The 21,037-nt window shown below is 36.3% G+C and overlaps 1 protein-coding gene across 6 annotated transcripts in view; it reads left to right on the top strand.

Moving 5' to 3' along the window:
* The window catches only part of ARL6 (ARF like GTPase 6), a 53,542-nt gene extending 33,017 nt beyond the window's left edge, over positions 1-20,525 (top strand). For 3 of the 6 annotated variants that reach the window (XM_037058990.1, XM_037058986.1, XM_037058989.1), the window contains exons 6-9: positions 6,818-6,947; positions 10,501-10,556; positions 10,689-10,701; positions 17,738-20,525. In XM_037058990.1, coding sequence (XP_036914885.1) covers positions 6,818-6,947; positions 10,501-10,556; positions 10,689-10,701; positions 17,738-17,771 — 233 coding nt within the window. In that variant the 3' untranslated portion in view covers positions 17,772-20,525. The remainder of the gene's footprint in view (positions 1-6,817; positions 6,948-10,500; positions 10,557-10,688; positions 10,702-17,737) is intronic. The other 3 variants (XM_037058991.1, XM_037058987.1, XM_037058988.1) reach the window with 2 other exon arrangements.
* The last annotated feature ends 512 nt before the right edge of the window (positions 20,526-21,037 follow it).

Here is a 21,037-nt window from a genome sequence, read left to right as displayed (position 1 = left end):
AATTCTCCTGTGAAACCATCCAATCAAGGGCTTTTGTGTGTTGGGAGTTTTTTGATTACTGCTTCAATTTCTTCTGCTATTATTAGTCTGTTCAAGCTTCCTGCTTCTTCTTCATTCAGTTTTGGAAGATTATGTTTTTCTAGAAATTTGTCCATTTCACCTAGGTTTTCAAAATTCTTGGCATATAGTTCTTCATAGTAACTTCTTACAATCCTTTGTATTTCTGTGGTGTCAGTTGTAATCTCTCCTCTTTCATTTCTGATTGTGTTTATTTGGGTCCTCTCTCTTCTTTTCTTGATGAGCCTGCCTAAAGGCTTGTTGATTTTGTTTATCTTTTCAAAGAACCAGCTCCTGGATTCATTGATCCTTAGAATTGCACTTTTAGTCTCTATGTCATTTGATTCTGCTCTGATCTTGGTTATTTCCTCCCTTCTACTTGCTCTGGGCTGTCTTTGTTCTTGTTCCTCGAGTTCTTGCAGGTGTCGGGTTAGGTTGTTTGAAATGTTTCTATATTTTTTAGGTAGGCCTGAATGGGTACGAACTTCCCTCTCAGGACTGCCTTCACTGTGTCCCATAAGTTTTGGGGTTGTTGTGAGTTCATTTTCATTTGTTTCCAGAAACTTTTTGACTTTTTCCCTAATTTCATTCTTGACCCATTCGTTGTTTAATAGCATACTACTCAATCTCCATGATTTTGAGTGTTTTGGGTTTTTCCCCCTTGAGATTGGTTTCTAGTTTCAGTCCCTTGTGGTTGGAGAAAATGCTTGGTATGATTTCAAATTTCTTGAATTTGTTGAGGCTTGTTTTGTGTCCTATCATGTGGTCTGTCTTTGAGACTGTTCTATGTGTATTTAGCTTCTTTGGGATGAAGGGCTTATATATATATCAGGTCAGTACATTTCATCTAGGGCATTGTTTAATGCCACAGTATCTTTGTTGGTATTTTGTTTGGAAGATCTGTCTATTTTTGACAGTGGGGTGCTAAAATTACCTACTATAGTTGTGTTGCTGTCAATATCTTTCTTGAAGTCCTCTAAGATTTTCTTTATGTATCTAAAGAAATAGGGCACACCCAACATAGGGTGCTCCTGTGTTGGGTGCAAATATATTTACAATTTTATGTCTTCTTGGTAGATTCTTCCCTTGAGTATTATGAAGTGACCTTCTGGGTCTCTCCTTATGGCCCTTTTTTTGAAGACTATTTTGTCTGATATGAGTATTGCTACCCCAGCTTTTTTTCCTGTTTGTTTGCTTGGAAGATTTGTTCCCAGCCTTTCACTTTCAGTCTGTGTAGGTCTTTTGTCCTGAGGTGGGTCTCTTGTAGGCAGCATGTGTGTGGGTCATGCTTTCTTATCTGTTCAGCTATTCTGTGTCTTTTGATTGGAGCATTTCATCCATTTATGTGTTCCTCTCTCTTTTCCTTCCTTTCCTTGAAGCAGTCCCTTTAGCATGTCTTGCAGAACTGGTTTGGTGGAGATGTATTCTTTTAGACTTCTTTTGTCTGGAAAGCTCTTTATTTGGCCTTCTATCTGGATTGAGAGCCCTGCTCAGTAAAGTAGCCTTGGTTGCAGGCCTCTGGTTCTCATTACTTGGAATATTTCTTGCCATTCTGTTCTTGTTTGGAGCATTTCCATTGCGAAGTCAGCTGCTAACCCTATAGGACTCCCTTGTATGTTGTTTTCTTTTTCTCCCTTGCTGCCTTTAACATTCTCTCTTCGTCTTGGAATTTTGACATTTTAATGATGATGTGTCTTGAAGTGGGCCTCTGTGGGTTCCTCTTGATTGGGACTGTGTGTTTCCTGGATTTGTGTGACTTTAGCTCTCATCAAATTAGGGAAGTTTTCCATCATTACTTTTTAAAATAGGTTTTCTATTCCTTACTCCTCTTCTCCTTCTGGTGTTCCTTTATATGGATATTATTGTGTTTCATATTACATTTCTCTTAATTCCTCTTTCTTTCTGAGCCTCTTTTCCTTTTCTTGCTCTTTCTGGGTGTTTTTTTCTACTTTGTCCTCCAGCTCGCTGATCCGACCCTCTGCATCATTGATCCTGCATCCATTGATCCTGATCCTTCTACTGTGTTCTTCAGCTCTGAAATTGTATTCTTCATTTCCTCTTGGCCCTTGTTATTAGTTTTTATGTCCTTTTTCATGTTGATATAATTTGCAGTGATTTCATTGTAGTTTCCCTGTAGTTTCTGGTAGCTCATTGTGAGCTCATTGAACTTCCTGATAACCATTGCTTTGAATTCAATATCTGATAGTTGACTTGCCTCTATTTCATCTAGCATTCTTTATGAGCCTTCCTTCTTTCCTTTCATTTAGGGATTGTTTCTTTTTCTTCCCATTGTTTGTGAGACTCTTCTTGTTAGCCTCAGCTTCTTAAATTGATCTGTTCTGGCTCCCTGGATTTATGGTGTGAACTTCTGTGGTGGAATACCTTTGAGATGCAGTCTCCTTGATCTCCCAAACTCACTGGTCTTGGACTGTCATTTAAGTTGTCTCTGTGTTTGTCTTTGTGTTTTGATTGTTGTTGGGTCTTTCTTTGGTGGGTCCTTCCCACCAGTTGGTTAACTAAGGGTCACTCTGTCCACCACCTCTTGTATTTTGTTGTGCTGGTGAGGGAAGGTTGTATTGAAGCTGGTTCTTCCAAGTGTACAAGGTTTTGGGGATTCTCTCTTGCTCTTGTTCAGTTGTTTGTACTCGGTAGTTTCTCCACTCTTGAGTTGTATTTCCAGATAGGTTCTGAATTGAGATTTGTATGGTTTCCACTCCCTCCTTCACCTTCTTCTGCTGTTATCTGTTGGTGGTTCCTTTGTTGTTGGGTTTCCTGTTCCAGCGGGCATCCTGGTGTTCACAGCTTTCACCTACTCTTTTTTTGTGATCAGTTGGACGGGGAAGGCAAAATGGTTTAAGACAGCAAGAGAGTATTCTATGGTATTTACAGTATCAGCCAGTAGAGAAGACATAGGAGATCCTTTGGCTATGTATAGTGTTAACTGCGATCTTCCACCCAACTAGTCACTTTTTAGGAAGGATGGACAGAAGATAAGACTCTTGTTGGGGAGGGAAGGATTGTGAGTTGGATCTAGAAAGCCTTGAGGTTGTGGGAGGTCAGATTCTGAGGTAAGATGAGAACAAAGGATAGTAAATTGGTGTAGTGTGTGAGAGAATAGAGTTAACCACTACAGTAATAGAGTTCAAGAAACCGTGAAGTGGACTAAGATCTGGGAGGGGCATTGTGTAGTAGTTACAATTGTATGGAACAGCTATTATTCACAATAATATTAGAGCAACAATCATATGACAGATTCTGTGTGATCTGGACAACAAGAATAGGGAGTGTCAGACCTTCAATAGTGTGCCAATGGAACACAGGTGAAGTGAAGGACAGTAAATTAGCAATACACTATGAATGAGAGAACTGGGGAAACGTGTCAAATGATACAATATAACCAGCCAAGCAGACTATACAGAAAGAAGAGGAATACAAAAATACTATTAAAATAAAAGATGTAAGAATAATGAAAAAATAATAATACAAATATGCAATAACTTGCAGGTTCTCTGTAATAGCCAAGTGAAATTTGTCTCTCTGTCTCAGCTGTTGGGATGCCCCCTCTTTTGGTCCAGCTCTGGTCTTTTCACAGTTCCAGGTTTTTCTATCTCACTTGTGGGTATTTTTAAAAAATGCAGAAGAAGGAAGGAAGGAAGAAGAGATAAAGTTGGAAAGAAAGGAAGAAGGAATAAAACAAGAAAGAAGGAAAGTGAGGAAAAAGGAATTGAAAGATAAAAAATACTAAAGAATTAAAAATTGCTTTAAAAAAACCTCTTATTGGTTTCATACTGGATAAACCGTTGTTTCTGGTCTTGCTGGCTTGCAGCAGGCTGAGGGGCCATTGGTGTGGCTTTTCTCCCTTCCTGATCTGCACTCAGTCCGCTTCGGGCACTCTCCCCAGAGCCAGCCTGGCACCTGTCCTTGGCGCCTTGGGTGTGGGATCCAGGTCTTCCTCAGAGTGTTCTTCCCCCGCAGGTTACCTCTGTAGGCTAGGATGCGCTCTTGACCAGGCTGCCTCTGTCCCAGGGGTTTGTGTGTGCACCCTTCCCAGTGCTATGGGAGTGCGCAGGGCCTTCCATGCAACCTTTTCTCACAACCTTGGATGGCTGGGTGGGGAGGAGGCCAGAGCTGCTGCTGCTGGAGAATTCCTCAAACAGTGTCTCTCTTTTCACTTTTTCTTTTTGAGGAATTCCTCCTACTCCAGTCTGCCGTATAATGGCCTGGCCTCTGGCACAGCCCAATTCTCCAGCCAGACCAGTGACTATCGGGGTCAGGTCCCCCCACATCGAGACTCTCAACTCACCCCAACCAGCATCCACAAACTCTGTGGGTGCTCACAGCCGCCGTGTGTTTGCCACTTGGTCTTATTCCCCTCTTTTCGACTTTAAGCAACCAGGTCTCTCCCCGTGCTCCTCCAACCTTGTTTGGCAGGGGAGGGAGCAGTTGCCCGGGCTCTCTCCCAGGGACCCTGTGGCAGACTCAGCGAGGGCCACACTGGGGTTGCAGCCGCCCTGGTCCCCATGCTGGTCCCAGGGACCTTACTGTCCTGAAACACTCTCCTTACTGTCTGGCTTTACAATGTCCGCTACAATTTTTGGTCTCTTATTTTTATATATGCTGTGGTACTGTTGGTTGTTTGCTTTTTTCCTCCATAGATGGCTAGGTTTTTCCCCTTTGTGTAAGGGGAAGTAGAATCTGTTCTTTCCTACCTGGCCACCATCTTCCCCCTATGAACTAAACATTTAAGTATAAAAATTACACTGTTACAGCAGTAGAAGAAACTGTGGGAGATTTTGAAAAATAATTTTTGAGCAAGAAGAGTCCTTTCTAACTATAACAAACCCCAGAATCCTAAAAAAAATCAATGACTATGCCTCCATGAAAAGATTTCAAGTGTAAAATGGACCACGTGCAGTCAAAGTCAAATGACAAGCAAGAAAAATATTTGTATTTCATATCATAGCCATAAGACTTATTTCCTTAGTACTTAACGTATTTCTATGAATAAATTATAGAATAAAAATTAATAGATAAGTGGAGAAATGACATGCCAAGATAACTTACAAAAACAGAATTATAAACATCTTTTGAATAGAAACATTCGTCACTTTTCTCAGAACAATACGCCCTGGCTGCTGTGGCTCAGTGGATTGAGCACTGGCCCATGAACCAAAGGGTCACCAGTTCGATTCCCAGTCAGGGCACATGCCTGGGTTGCAGGCCAGGTCCCTGGTAGGGGGCTCGTGAGAGGCAACCACACATTGATCTTTCTCTCTCTCTCGTTCTCCCTTCCCCTTTCTCTAAAAATAAAGAAATAAAGTCTTTTTAAAAAAACAGTGTAAGTAAACATATTCTGATTGTACTTTTTTAAAGTATATTTTATTAATTATACTATGACAGTTGTCCCATTTTTTCTCCCCTTTATTCCCCTCTGTCCTGCATTCCCGCCCCACCCACATTCTCCCCCTTAGTTCATGTCCATGGGTCATACATATAAGTTCTTTGGCATCTCCATTTTCTATACTATTCTTAACATGCCCCTGTCTATTTTGTACCTACCATTTATACTTCTTATTCCCTGTACCTTTTCCCCTATTCTCCATCCACCCCCTCCCTGCCAGTAACCCTCCATGTGACCTCTATTTCTGTGATTCTGTTCCTTTCTAGTTGTTTGGTTTTGGTTTTGGTTTTAGTTTTAGGTTCAGTTGTTGATAGTTGTGAGTTTGTTCTCCTGATAGTACTTCTTACACTCTTAATACAAAGTTGTTTAAGGGAAGGCAGGTCAGTAATCCTGTCTGTCAGAATAGCAATTTACGTACCCCTTGAGCCTGCAATCCCACTTCTCAAATCTGTCCAGCAGACACACTGACCCACTTACAAATTTTTTTATAGTTTATTCATTACAGCATTGTTTATTGTTGTGAATATTTGCAGCAGTATATCTCAGCTACATCTAATTAAATAAACTGTGGTACGTAATACAATACTAAAAGAATATTTCACAGTAGTTAAAATAATGAAGAAACTAATGTACTGATCATGGATAGTCTCTAAGATATGAAATTAAGTGAAAAGCAAAAGGTTTAAAAAGTGAGATGGCTTTCTAATACTATTTGTATAAAGAATCATATAATAATTAATTCCAAATATGTAAAATATTTCTAAAAATATACCATATCATGGATACTACGGGTTGCTGCTTCGAAGGACGACAAGTGAATGGCCTGGGACTGAGGTGAGAGGGAGACTGTTACTGAATACCACTTTGTGTCTTCTGAGTTTTAAGTATTTAAATAAATTCTTTATTCACAATAGTGAACCGTGTTTTCAACATTGTAACAAGGTAAAATGTATTGTTAAAATATCTAGCTTGCTACTTACCATACTGTAACTAAAATCAAGATCCACTTTATCTTCCTTCTGCTTCTATTTGAAGTTTGCCGCCTCTGTGTTGACAAAAAAATGAAACAAAATATTTAACCCTTTGTAGGTACTGCTCAGGGACGGCTTAGTGAACCACCCACAAACACTTGTCTGTTTTAAAGCTCCAGCCAGAGAGCAGATAATCTTGGAAGAAATATTGTTTAAATTATCATATCACTCAAACACATGCCTGGTAGTCTGTGTCTTTAAAAGTTTATGAGTGAGTGATATAGAAAGAAGTGATTGGGAAATAATTTTAGTAAATTTTGATTTTAAGGATTTGGGGGGAGGTGACCAGAGGCTGGAAGTATGACGATAGTCTTATTTTCTATTTCAGATATTAAGCACCGCCGAATACCAATCTTATTCTTTGCAAACAAAATGGACCTTAGAGATGCAGTGACATCCGTGAAAGTGTCTCAGTTGCTGTGTTTAGAGAACATCAAAGATAAGCCATGGCATATTTGGTAAAGTTTTAGATTTATTTTTCATTTTATCATTTTGAAAAAATCTCCAAGCTTCAGTGTTTATTTTCTAAGTTCATTTTATAAATGACCTAACATGGTAGGATATAAGCTAAGGATTTTGTTTTATAGAATGTGGCATTGCAGGTGTTGATGAATATATTACTATTAAAACTTTTCAAATCTTTTGAGGCATTGAAAAATACAAACAACTCTTTAAAAGAATAAATTAAATAGCCTGCTTACTCACCCAACTTCAACATGCCGATTTCCTTCTACACATTGAATAAGCCAACCACAATTCCATCTGAGGGTGTTACAACTTGTTACTCCCTTTGTCTAAATTATTCTCCAAAATAATTTTGCCGAGTTCCTTCAGGAACCTCTCCTGATAAAGCTCTAAAACAATCTCTGTACCTTACCCTGCCTCATGTTTACCTTTCTTTGCTTTTTATGTTGCTATGTGACCTTTTCCCTTTTTTTCCTTTGTTTTATAGTTTATCTTCTTACACTAGTGCATTAGCACCATGAAAATTGGGGTTTTATGAGCTTTCTTCATTCTAAGCCCTGGAATTATAGTACATGGTACTTAGTAAGTTCACAATAAATACTTCTTTATTTGAGTAGATATAAATGGAAATAATAATCTTACTTGGACATACTAATAAGATTGAATTCATAAATGATGTCTGAAATTATTTTACATTGTTAGATAGTATTTAGTGCCTGCCACAACCTGCCGTTAAACTCCCGCTATCCTATGAGGTTTCCTCTTTCTATAAGATGGTATATATGGAGAAAGGCTGAACACAGAGGCCCAAGAAATCCATGGCCTCCTGCAGAGAAAACAATACAAAGCAAGGAGTTAGTGCAGGACTCAGAGAAGAACTGGACGAGCTCACCTGGGTACTGAAAGAGTAATGGAAGAGAGCCGCGAAGGCCCTGGGAACTCCTCATACTCAAGGCCTCCCGCTCCCCTAGCCAGGAGTGAAACACTGTCCATCTCAAGTGAAAGCCCCCTACTTTGGAATCAGAAGGAAAGTCTTGGGTTAGAATTGGAGATTCGGTAGTATTTTGTTGGTGAAGAATGGGGGGATTTTGAATAGAGAAGTATCCTAAGATGGAACCTTTGCATATCTCTGCATCATTTAGGTAAATCACACTAAGTTGATAATGCCTAAAGTAGAATAATTTTAGTTTTTCCATTGTATTAAGTATTGTGAGTGCTTTGATAGCAAGTACTACATTCAAAAACATGAGTCTATTTAGTAAAAGATGCAGTCCTACTTTTAATTTTGAAGTAGAAGTTAATTTTGCAAATGGAAAAAATCTCTAATTAAAATAATTAGCACTCGAAATTTTAAAAACTTACTGAGTTGTGACATCTAAATATTTTTCAGTGAGAGAAAAAGTAGTATCCTAATGCTATGGCAATAGGAACATTGCATTTCCAGTTTCCGTGTTTTCTGTATAACTTACAGAAGAATGCCAAGTATTTCTTTAAGTTTGTCTCTGACTTTGACTTCTTCATTAAAACTGGGCATCTCACTAAGTTTCAATTACTGCTTCATTTGTTAAGTTTTTTTTTATTTTTAACGGATGTATAAAATTGAAAATAGATGTATCCTTTTCCAGTTTTAGAGATAAAGGTAATGTGCAGTGATGGAGAGATAAAATATTGCATGTTTCTTGCTACAGGTACAAGTAAATATACTGGGCAATAAAAGATTATAGAGAAGTATAGTCTGGAAAATTAAAGGAAATTTTTACAGTTTATTTCTAACTAGTGTACTAAACATATAGTCAACTCTCATTTTCAGGATCTTATTGCAGTATTGTTCTTCCTGTGTGTGCTTTGACCCAATCCCTGGCATGATGTATATGTTTTTTGATTATTTACAATCTTGTAAGGGAGACAGATAATAAAACAGGTAAATAGATAACCATAAAATGTCAGCTGGAAAGGTGAAGAAAAATAAAGTAGGATAATAAGATAAAAGAAATAATGAGAGATTCCCTCTCTGAGATGTACTTGAAGTCAGGGAGGAGTTTACACAAAGGTTTGGGGAAAACCCTTTCCAGGTGAGAGGCCAGGTAGTAAGAAGGCTCTTGGTTGAGAATGTGCAATATCTGGTATATTTCAGGAATAGCAAGACGTCCAAGCTGACTAGAGCAGAGACATCTGGAGTGGATTTGTAGGAGATGAAACCACTGAGCAATAACCAGGGGCCACATCACATAGGGCCTTGTAGGACATGGTGAAGACTTTGGCTTTTATTTAGTTATAGGTCTTATGGGTTATTTGAAAGGAAAGTAGAATTCAAACAGTCGGAAATAAGTAGGAAAAGACGCAGGCTCTTTAGTAGGGTAGTTAGTGACTCTTCCACCAATATATTCATCTTTGATATGTAAGTATTCATTACTGATGTTTTGCTATTGATACAAATAATCCATAGTTTGCTTTGAATAATTGTGTATCCCATGCTGTTCGTCTTTATTTTTAAAATATAAGCCATATTCTTAATTTAATAAGTAATTCCTTGGAAGTAATTTATGATTTGATTAGAATCAAATTAACTCTTACAGGTAACTTAGCACCTATGTTTTAGTATATTTTAAAATCATGCTTCAACACACTAAAGGGAACCCTAATTCAGAAAATCTAATTATGTATTCTGTTGCTCTTACACGATTATATTTTGAAAGGAAATGACTACTAGACCAGTAAAATGTTATGAGAAGCTATCAGACTGTCTTTTGAAAGACTGATACTCAAAAAGTTTCTTGCATTTTGCTTTAGTTTATGTAACTTAATTATAATTATTTATAAAATAATCACAGTGAAGATGTAAATTTACTCTCAAGAATAGAAAGACCTTGAAAAGACCCTGATAGATATATAGATATAGAAATGTGTATGTGTGTATATGTATACATATATATCTCAAATATTTAATTCTTATAATAACCGTATGAGGTCACTGATAAAATATTCCCCCATGTTACAGATGCTAAAATTTAGGCCAATGAGTATAAAACTATTACTGAAATCTCCTGGTTTTTTTTATTTTACCAGCTTACCAAAGTTATAATTACAGGTTTATACCCTGTAGATATCAAATTCCATTTCAAATAAAGTCACTGAATCTATGGCTAAAAATTGCATCCTAAGTCAAACATTTCTAATAAATAACTGCTCTTTAGTCACTGGGCATAGTAGGAAGGAGGGGACTGTAAAACTGGAAAAATAACTCAAAGTGTGTTTTGTTAATGTCAGTCTGAGTACTATTCCTAAAATAATAACTTTTGTTGCTACACTTTTTAAAATGTCATACCAATTAAATCAGTACAACTTAGGGATAATTTTCTCATGTCCTCCTCCAGAACACTCAGACTTTTATTTTTCATACACAGTCAGCTTCAGTGCTTAACCAGTTTTGCTCGGCTATGTGTTACTAGAATATATTAATCGGCTATATGGAAAAGTTGTGGTTGTGTATTCTTGTAGTTCTGTGATATAATGAAATGGCTGTGTTTCTTACGGACTTCATTTCAGTGCTAGTGATGCCATCAGAGGAGAAGGATTGCAAGAAGGTGTAGACTGGCTTCAAGGTACATCACAAATCACTGTTCATCTTCAGCCTTTATTTCCTTTCCATTCACATTTGTCTTTCCTTTTTTAACATTTTATTTTTATTCTATCACTGCCTCTTCCCCCTTGTTTTCATTTATTTCTGCCTTCAGAAAATGCACTACAGTAAGTATCCAGTACCTTGCTCCATTTACTTCTATTACATTTTTCTAAAGGATTTATTGAAATAAAATGTTTGAGTTTTTACAGTCAATTATGTGACAACTGTAGAAATATTTTTAATTTATAGCAATACATTTCTATGATATCTAGTAATAGAAGCACATTTGAAGTTTGGAACAAATTTTAGACCTTACTGTCAATAACTTAAAATAAGTCTGCATGGCATGTATTTTAATAATGCTTTAATCCATATATATCTTCATTTATATGTAACATGTTTATATAACCTTTAACAATCATGTTTAGAATTATAAATCCTGGTATTTTATTGATGCTTTGTATATTTCAGTTCTATTTTTCATCAAAATACTTATACTAGGTTGGTACGGGCTTACTATATCAAGGAATAAATTAAGATACATCATTTCGTAAATTTTAAAAAAGATACATCATTTCTCCTTCCTTGGCTGGTGTGGCTCAGTGGATTGAGGGCCGGCCTGGGAACCAGAGAGTCACTGGTTTGATTCCCAGTCAGGGCACATGGCTGGGTTGTGGGCCAGGTCCCCAGTAGGGAGCGCACTAGAGGCAACGCTGATGTTTCTCTCCCTGTCTTTCTCCCTCCCTTCCCCTCTGTCTAAAAATAAATAAATAAAATCTTTTTTAAAAGATACATCATTTTTTCTAAGTTTACATTGTCTGCTAGTTACAGGAATGGCTTGAAGCACAAACACCCACACAGAGCAGAAGTAAATGAAACCAAGTTCTTTAGGTTCTTATTACAGGCCATGAGGGTCAGGCCAAGAAATTTTTATTTGTGAGAACAACTGAGGATCATTCCTATTAGGCATTTCCTGCTCTGAACAAGGGTGAATAACAAGATACTATAAATTCAAGTGTTAGTCTTGTGGCTATCAACTTAATTTCTTCTACACTGTCTTTTTAATTCCAGTTATGTGTGGTTTTTTTCCCCTCGTCTGTATGTCATGGTGGATCTTCCAACCCCAAAAATATTTATGTGTGGGCAAGAGTAGCCTGTTTATCTGTGCATTGAAATAGTATTGCTTTGATTCAAAGTACTAAATATATATCTGATAAATATTTTATACGTTATCAGTAAAATACGGTATTTTAGTTAATTTCACAGACTATTATCAGTTTTTCTCTATTGTATTTATGGAATCATCATGATATTTACCAAAAACTCCAAAGAACATTGTAGTCATATTTTTTTAATCATCCAAGGATATTTTTATTGATTTTAGAAAGAAGGAGGGGTGGAGGAGAGAGAGAAACATCAAGTGGTTGCCTCCCCTATGCACCCAGACTGAGGATCACACCCACAGCCTAGGTGTGTGCCCTGAATGGGGACCAAACCTGCAACCTTTGGCATACAGAGACAACTCTCCAACTAACTCTCCAACTAACAGCCACCTGGCCAGGGCTAATAATTTTAATTTTATAATTATAATTGTATACTAATCATAATTTTATAATTAAGTGAAACTTAGTTGAGAACTTCTAGTGGTTCTCAGAATTCTAAAAACTACTGGAATTTTCTGTGAACACACCAACTTAGCTTCATAGACTGTAGTAAAGAAGTAGTCAAAGGGACTGATTCCTTTTGTTTTATAGGGACAGCCTATAAAACATAGGTTGCAGAGGAGTGTTACAGACAAGCATATTTTCAGCCTTCATTCTTCTTTACAAGTGCTTATTATTGCTCACAGTGAAGATGTTATGTGGATCAAACCCTATAATTGTTCATACCAAAGTAATTCAAAGCACAGTAATCACTAAAAAGTAGGTTGAGAGAGTCATCTGAATTTTACATCATAGCTCGTTCCCTTTTTTTTTTTGAGGAGGAGGAGGAGAGGGGTACATATTTTGTGACAATGAGGCCGCTAGGTATTAGTAACAATCCATCATTGCAGTGTCATTTGCCAACTCTGGTCTGTCACCTGATTTTTGTATCTCTGACTTTTCTGATTCATTATCTTAGCATCTCACCTCCCAAGTCTTTGCAAAGAAGGCACATTGTTGGAATTATTTTTGTGCACTTGTGTTGCCCTGTTTTATATAACTGTTACAACAGCTCTTTGCATGGTTAGCTGAATCCCTGTTTTATGTAGGTGTCATGGAATAGTAGTTAAAAAGCACCTGAGCTCTTGAGTCTAGCATATTCATTCCACTAGCTATTATTAATTAACATCTTTTATCTTATATTATTTTCTTCATCTGTAAAATTTTTTAAAATAAAATGTCAGAATTGTACAGATTAAATGAAACACTGTATGTGTTAATCCCTAGCATAAGAAAACAATAAATGTTAAATGTTCCTACCCTTTTACCAACTGCTCTATTTAATAAAGAAGGAAACTTTGTACATAGATTAAAAAGTTTATCAGTCTGGGTTTGAATAGGAGATCCTTTGGTCATAATTCTTATGTAATAGTAGCTTATAAGATGATGCTCCTGTCTCACTGGATTTCAAAAGAGGCAGAAACCTATTTTACAAAATAAGTAACAGTATGTAGGAGATTTCCCTGTGTTTATAACTAATTTATTAGCTAGAAGTTTTTATATAAATCTAACTCTGAAAGATGTTCTGGATTTAGCTCTTCATTTTGCTTCCAAAATTCTGAAATTTCCTAGCATGATAAACAAGAAGGCCCTTGGGCCAATTTAACCTTATGATTTATCAGTTAAGATTGAAATTCCAGGGTTCAAATATTAAATGACACATTTTGTGCCATGATTCCGTTCTTTTTTGGAAGGAGTCCCAATGATCACCTCTGTATTGCAGCCCAAAGACAAGAATCCCTGAGGAGATTTTGAAGTATTTTTTAAAAACCAACAGAGAATATATGGAAGTCATCACAGAGATATAAGTTGTTTTCTAGCTCTGACACTTTGAAGTAAGATATTTATAAAAAGAAATCCTCCCATGTGACTAAGGCAACTTACTCATTTTATCACTTCGTTTGTGTGGGAAAGGTTAATACTTTCAGATTTTAATATAGGACTTGTAAACTAGTCATACGGTTGTTCCAGAGGAAAAGGATTGAAAACACACTTAGTTTCATCCCCTCCTCAAATCTCACTAAGAATAAAGGGACTTTTGTTTAAAGACATTAACCCTCAAAGGCAAAAAAACAGAAGTGACAAAAATGGCAACCAATTTTGGAAGCTGAATATCTGATGAATGTTAAATGACTTACCAGATCAGATGAGTGCTGAATGGTTTACCAGACCTAAAGGCCTTTTCCCTTAACAGAGAAAGCAGAATTCTGAGCTCGCACTGGGGAAAGCTGGAAAACATCCCAATTCATATTGCACATCCCCCCAAAGGCTCGATGTTGGTGAAAATTGTAAATCAGATGAGTTGGGGCTGAAGAGAAGACCCAGTCCTCCGTGTTTATTCCAAAAGGAGACTAGAGGTTAATTTTCTGTAGAGTCAGACAGCCTGTCTCTGCACTAGCACAACTGCGTGTGGTAGTTCTGAACTGAGAATGATGAGTGACTGAAGTCATAACAAATTTCATACCAAATATTTCATCCGTTTCTGCCTTGTGCTTCTTCTAGAAGACACTGGCAATAGGCAGGAAATAGAAAGTCATTTTTGAGGAATCAGAAGCCTAAGAGAGAAGACCTAGTGATGTTAACATCAAAAATTCCCAAGGAGATTTCTCAGCTAGAGGCGCTAGAATGGAAACCATATTTGACAAACCTAACACACATATCAAAATTCCAATCAGCCATACAGTGTTTACTCATACATATGGGAAAGTGGCAAAGGGTCACCGGCCATATGAAGACAAAAACATGAATCATGGAACATGAACAGAAGTTAGGTTAGAGAAAGTGGAATTTACTTAGGGAGAACATTTCAAAAAACAAGTATCAAAAAGAAAGAATCAAAAACTGAGCTTTTGGGAAACAATAATAGAATACTAGAAATGGAAAACTCAATTAAAAGAAGATAAATAGCCCTGGCCAGGTGGCTTCGTTGGTTGGAGGATCATCCTGTACATCAAAACATTGCGAGTTCAATCCCCTGTCAGGGCACATGCTGGGTTGGCCAAAATGTTCATTCAGTTTTTTTCTATAAAATGCCTCTAGTAGCACTTAGCTGTCTTCAACTTCATTTGAAACAATGTTATTAGACTGTATTATGACAACTGTTTTATCAGCGTGCATTTAAAAAGACTTACCAAAATTGGTGAATTTTTGTGTAGCATTTTAACCTTGCAGATGGAAGAAAACAAGCAACATTTTCAGCATGTTATGCTTTATTATTTCAAGAAAGGTAAAATGCAACTGAAACACAGAAAAAGATTTATACAGTGTACAGAGAAGGTGCTGTGACTGATCAAATGTGTCAAAAATGGTTTGTGAAGTTTCATGCTGGAGATTTCTTGCTAGATGATGCTCTACCATCCGTAGACCAGTTGAAGTTGATAACAATCAAATTGAGACATTAATTGAAAAAAGTCAACATTATACCATGCGGGAGATAACTGACATATTCAAAATATCCAAATCGAGTGTTGAAAATAACTTTTCACCAGCTTGGTTATGCTAATGGCTCTGATGTTTGGGTTCCCCACAAGTGAAGGAAAAAGAACTTTCTTGACCATATTTCCTCATGTGATTCACTCCTTAAACCTAAGGAAAGTATTGCATTTTAAAAATAACTTGTGACAGGTGATGAAAAGTGGATACTTTACAATAATGTGGAATGGAAGAGATCATGGAGCAAGTGAAATGAACCACCACCAACTACACGAAAGGCTGGTCTTCATCCAAAGATGATGTTCTGTATGTGGCATTAGAAGAGAATCCTCTATTATGAGCTACTTCCAGAAAACCAAACATTAATTCCAAAAAGTACTGCTCCCCATTAGACCAGCTGAAACCAGCACTCAACAGGAAGCATCCAAAATTAGTCAACAGAAAATGCATAATCTCCCATCAGGATAATGCAAGACCGCACGTTTCTTTGATGACCAGAGAAAAACTTACAGCTTGGCTGGGAAGTTCCGATTCACGTGCTGTATCCACCAGGCATTGCACTTTCAGATTACCATGTATTTTGGTTTACACAAATTCTCTTAGTGAAAAAACTCAATTCTCTGGAAGACTGCCAAAGGCACCTGGAACAGTTCTTTGCTCAAAAAGATAAAGAGTTTTGGGAAGATGAACTCATGAAGCTACATGAAAGATGGCAGAAGGTAGTGGAACAAAACAGTGAAATACATTTTTCAATGAAGTTATTAGTGAAAATGAAAAATTTATCTCTTATGGATTACTTTAAAACTGAACGAACATTTTGGCCAACCCAATACTTAGGTTGCAGGTTCAATTCCCAGTCAGGGCATGGAAGGGAAGCAACCAATTAATCAATCTTTCTTTCTTTCTTTCTTTCTTTCTTTCTTTCTTTCTTTCTTTCTTTCTTTCCTTCCTTCCTTCCTTCCTTCCTTCCTTCCTTCTTTCCTTCTTTCTTTCTTTGTTTCCTTCTTTGTTTCTCTCTTTCTCTCTCTCCCCCCTCTCTCTTCCTCTCTCCTTCCCTCTCCCCCTCCCCCCTCTCTCCCTCTCTCCCTCTCTCCCCTTTCCTGTCTTTCTAAAATCAAGAAACATATCTTTGGGTGAGAATTTTAAAAAAAGGAATAAAGGCAATCTCTCAGAAAGTAGAGCAAAAAAACAAAGAATAGAAAATTGGAAAGAAAAGATAAAAAAATAAGGGGTCGGGTTTAGGAAGCCCAATATCCTAATACTAGGAATTTTAGAAAGAGAGAAAATAGAGGGGAGAAAAATCATCAGATAAATTATCAAACATTTTCAAAAACTGAATGATGAGTTTTTAGAAAGGCCTCTCAAGAGCTCAATGCAGTGGATGAAAGTATTCTCACACCAAGGTACATCATTATTAAAAGTCAACACTGAAGACCATGAAAAAGTCTACAAACTTCCTGAGAAAAAAATAAGAGTTGTCATCTAAAGGCTAAGGATACAGAATAGCATCATACTTTTCAGCAGCAACACTTGGAAGCTGTAACGTAATTGAGCAGTGCCTGGAACAGTCCTGGCACCTGTGTTCTCAGCCAGTATCAGTGTGTCGTGACTGTAAAATGAAGACATCTCCATCCACGTAAAGTCTCAAGAATTTACTTTCTATACCTCTTACTAAGGTAGACAGTGAAAGGTGTACTCTTCAGAAGCAAGAGAATAAGCCAAAAAGAAAAAAAAAAAGGAGTCATGAAACAAGTAGACTAGCACAAGAGAGAGATAGTGGAGATCCTAGAATGACAGTGAAAGACCTCGTATTAAAATAATTGGGCAAGGATAAGAAACAACTGAGACAGTTTAGAGAGTTATGGAACACTCTAGAGAAATTGATAAGGCTATGTAATGTGCTTCATAGTTATAAAAGCGTAAACAATGTAGAGTGGTGGGACTGAAGTATTATTAAGTACATTAACAAGCAGAGAGGGATAGGGATAAGCAACAATTAACACCATAGAAAACAAAATATAGTTGAAGACAGGAAAAGTAAACATTATACCACATGTCTCAACTGTGAATAGCACTTCCAGAGTCATTCTGTTACCAGTGGCTACATCCCTGTGTTGGGAAGGTAGGAGTATTGAAAACATTCTGAGGGCTGCAGAGACCGGAACAGGGGTACATGAGAGCTGAAGCCTCATTAAATGTGAGGAACTGACATTTCAGTAAGTAACAATAAAAGTACATCATTTAGACATACAGAGGTAATCATTTAAAAGGGAGTTGGAAGTAGTTGCCTATAAAAGGAGGAAGGAGATGATGACGCGAGAGACTGCTGAGTTTTATACAGACTCAGAGCCAGCTGACAGACTGCAAACGCAGTTTACATGAAAATTAAAAACTGTAGTATGAATTACACTTTTTAAAAAGTGTGCATAGATGTCTACTGTGTTCTTATAGATTTGCATCGGATTATGTTAAAGAATATATTTTTCCCTGTAGAGACTGATGATTTCTTGTCTGTTTTTGTTACCAGATCAGATCCAGACTGCGAAGACATGAAAAGATAGTATTTGGAAACCTCAGCAATTCTCAGTTCAAGGAACATATCTTAAGACAAACTGAATACATTAAATTTTTGTAAAGATATTGGTGCATCTAAAAACATTTTATGATCTGCCTGTATTTATGGACTCTGAATAAACTTTATAAGAATATAGGACTACAGAGATCCTAATCTGGCCATTAATTATATGAAAACAAGTCCTCAGAAGGGCTTCCCAAACTATCAACTTCTTGGTAAAGGTCTTGATTGTAGTGAGAATGTTTATTCAGTTAAATCCATCTCACTATCTCATCACGAATTATGATATTTTTAATGTATTTTGTTTTTTAGTTATTCTCTAAAAATTAGGTTTATAGTAGGACTGCAGTGTGATTGTGCTAGTGAAAAGGAACTTTAAATATTTATAAGGGACCACAGTTAATTAATGTATATTTAGGTTTTTACTATATTTCACCAACAGTAAATCAAAATGTGATATACCAACTAATGTGCTTTGTTCATGATGGAAGAATAATGCTGTGTTAATGTGGCATTGGTGTTTTACTATGAGACATTAGTAGATCTGAGACCCAGTTACGCTGAAGTTATTTATCCAATGAGTGTGTATTAAACATCTCTATACCAGTACTAGTCTGGCATTATCCTACACAATGGTGATTGATACAAGGTAAATAAGATATATTCCTTGTCCTCAGAGAACTTAAAATTTAATGAGGGACCATTTGAGAATCTTTTAATATATCACATTTAATTTTATATCATTGGCTGAGTGAAAATATTTTATCTTCAGATTGAGTTATAAAAATTAATTAATGTGCGATTCTTTAATAATTATAACTGACTGCTTATTTCTTTAAAATTCCCCCAGTTTGCTATAGTACACTATAAGATGGACTGTGACTCACCAAACTGTTTTTTTCTCTGAGCATAAACTGCTACATAAATGTTCTTTAGAATTTTAGGCATATCTCAGGTCTCTACAGTAGGAAATTGTGTTATTCTCACAACTTAATTAGAGACTACTTAGGATTATGAACTCTAAATAGAAACTTTGATTTTAAATCAAACACTGGGAAACTGTTCAAAGCCGTGGTATCAATTCTTAAAAGTTTTGCATATAAAGAAAAAGTAGAATATTCGGTTTGTAACATCTTAAACATCCTTAGCTGTGAAAATGATTTTTTAAAAAAACAGGCAAAAGGTGAGTAATAAAGAGGTGTTATAGTAACTGCAGTTGTTGTATGTTTCAGAGATTTGAATAAAATAATTTTAAAACTATAGTAAAAGTTCTGTAATGCACTTTCTCATGGTCCTGAAATCCCATTGATTTGGAATTTAGCAAATTGAAAGTTACTTGGGGTCTTCCAGTGGTCTCGCATGTTAAGCTACTTTGCCAGCCATTTATAAATTATTTCAATGAGAATAAAAAGTTAGACTCAGTAATTGAATTGACTCAAATATAAAAGGAACATGATGATGAAAACACTGAATGTGATTTACCAAAAAAAAAAACAACAGCAACAATTAGTATTCCTTAACAATTTTAAGGAGTTGCAGAAAAGAGTGAATAAGAGAATTCAAGTCCTCATCTAGCATATGGTAATAATAGTAATAATAATAGTTATCACTCTGATCACTATATTTTGAGCAAGGTATATCATATGTGTGATTTGGTATCATTTAATCCTCAGTAGCTTTATGTGGTAGGTTCTATTATTTGGTTTCTAGACAAGAAAATTAAGGCCTAAAAATGTTAAAAAATTTGCCGAAGGTCACAAGGCTAGTGAATGGTGGTGCTTGGATTCAGAACCAAACAATCTGTTTAAAATAGACCATTCAGGAGACAAGGGTATTACAGATATTAGAAATGTAGAGATATCTGTCATAAAAATAGCTAAAAGGGTTGAAAAGTCTCAATGTGGAGGGAGACCAGGATTGGAATGGGAGGCAGTCAGAGATGAAGAACTGCTGCTTTGTTCTTGTTACTTGTTTTAAGTCTATTATCAATTCAGATTTTAAACTCTGGGCTTAATTGACTGATAAAAATAATTCTCATGTTGGTATTCAGTTAATTAGTATTCTACAAACTATAGTAACTCATACCTGTGCAAATATTTAGGCAAAATAGAAGTACCTTTTCCTTTGTTTTTATGATCTTCAGATCTGGTTTACATTATGTAAACATCCATTTTTACTCTACAATTTCATGTCAAGATTATGTAGATGTAAATTGGGCAACAATAGCCACAGGATGCCATGTAAGTGTATATAAGCTGAGGTTGTTGTGTTTGTATTTAACATTATGCAATTAAAATTTATTGCATTATAAAGCTCAAGCAGATGTTTTTTCATGTTTAGACATCACTGTATAACCAAGCTTAATTTATAAGCTCTGCATTTCAATATAACAGCTCATAAAATGTTCAGAACTTATCCTATTGTATGTTTTGCATTTAAATATTTATATGTGGCTCTATTCAGCCTGTAAATCACAAAAGGCCTGAGTTTTATATATTTCTTTTTCATTTATAGATTGTCTGCTAAAAATTATGACCTGTCTCCTGATTGCTCGAGTTATTTTTTTCCTTTGGAATTGTTGGCATACCACATTGTTCCTTATGCTTGCAAATACCTAAGACATCCTGTATGTAACTCTGGTATATTTAAAACGTAACATTTTAACTGACTTTGTGTGTATTTCTGCTTTCTAATTATTTCTTCTTTTTAATTTAAAAATAAAACTAATGTTAAAATTTCACTTAATGTTGTAAAAATAGGTTGTTTATTTCTGTGCTTGGAGAGATATAATGATTAAGAAATGGTTATTGTATTTAATTGACTGTTTCGGAAAACTTATTTCATTTTCATACTAAGTCTCCCTCCTTACGATGCTTTTGCTGAGGTTTGCCCGGGACTTCCTCGGCACCGGGACCCTTCCTTCTGACCGCTTGATTTCAGGGCCACACTTGGAGGATTTCTCAATGTGCAGTGTTAAACTGTTTTCTGGTGACTTAGAATAAACCAAGAAGGACAAATTAAATCTTTCCCCATATTTTGAGTCACTGAGTAATGCTACAAGTCATACAGGAATGGTAGGTATTTTGAACATGTAATTTGGTTGGGAACATAATAGTAATAAACATTTTTACAGTTTTTACTATGTGTCATGCATTTTCTAAGCACTTTACATAGGGCGGGGCAAAAGTAAGCCTATACAGTTCTCTGTTTGCAAAGCACAGTTTATCCTTGTTTATTAATTATTGCATTATT

This window comes from Sturnira hondurensis, unplaced genomic scaffold (assembly GCF_014824575.4).
Source record: "Sturnira hondurensis isolate 20B ecotype Veracruz unplaced genomic scaffold, ASM1482457v3 Scaffold0010428, whole genome shotgun sequence".
Taxonomy (NCBI): Eukaryota; Metazoa; Chordata; class Mammalia; order Chiroptera; family Phyllostomidae; genus Sturnira; species Sturnira hondurensis.
The sequence above is the reverse complement of the archived record's forward strand: the minus strand, read 5'-3'. Positions and strand labels throughout refer to the sequence as shown.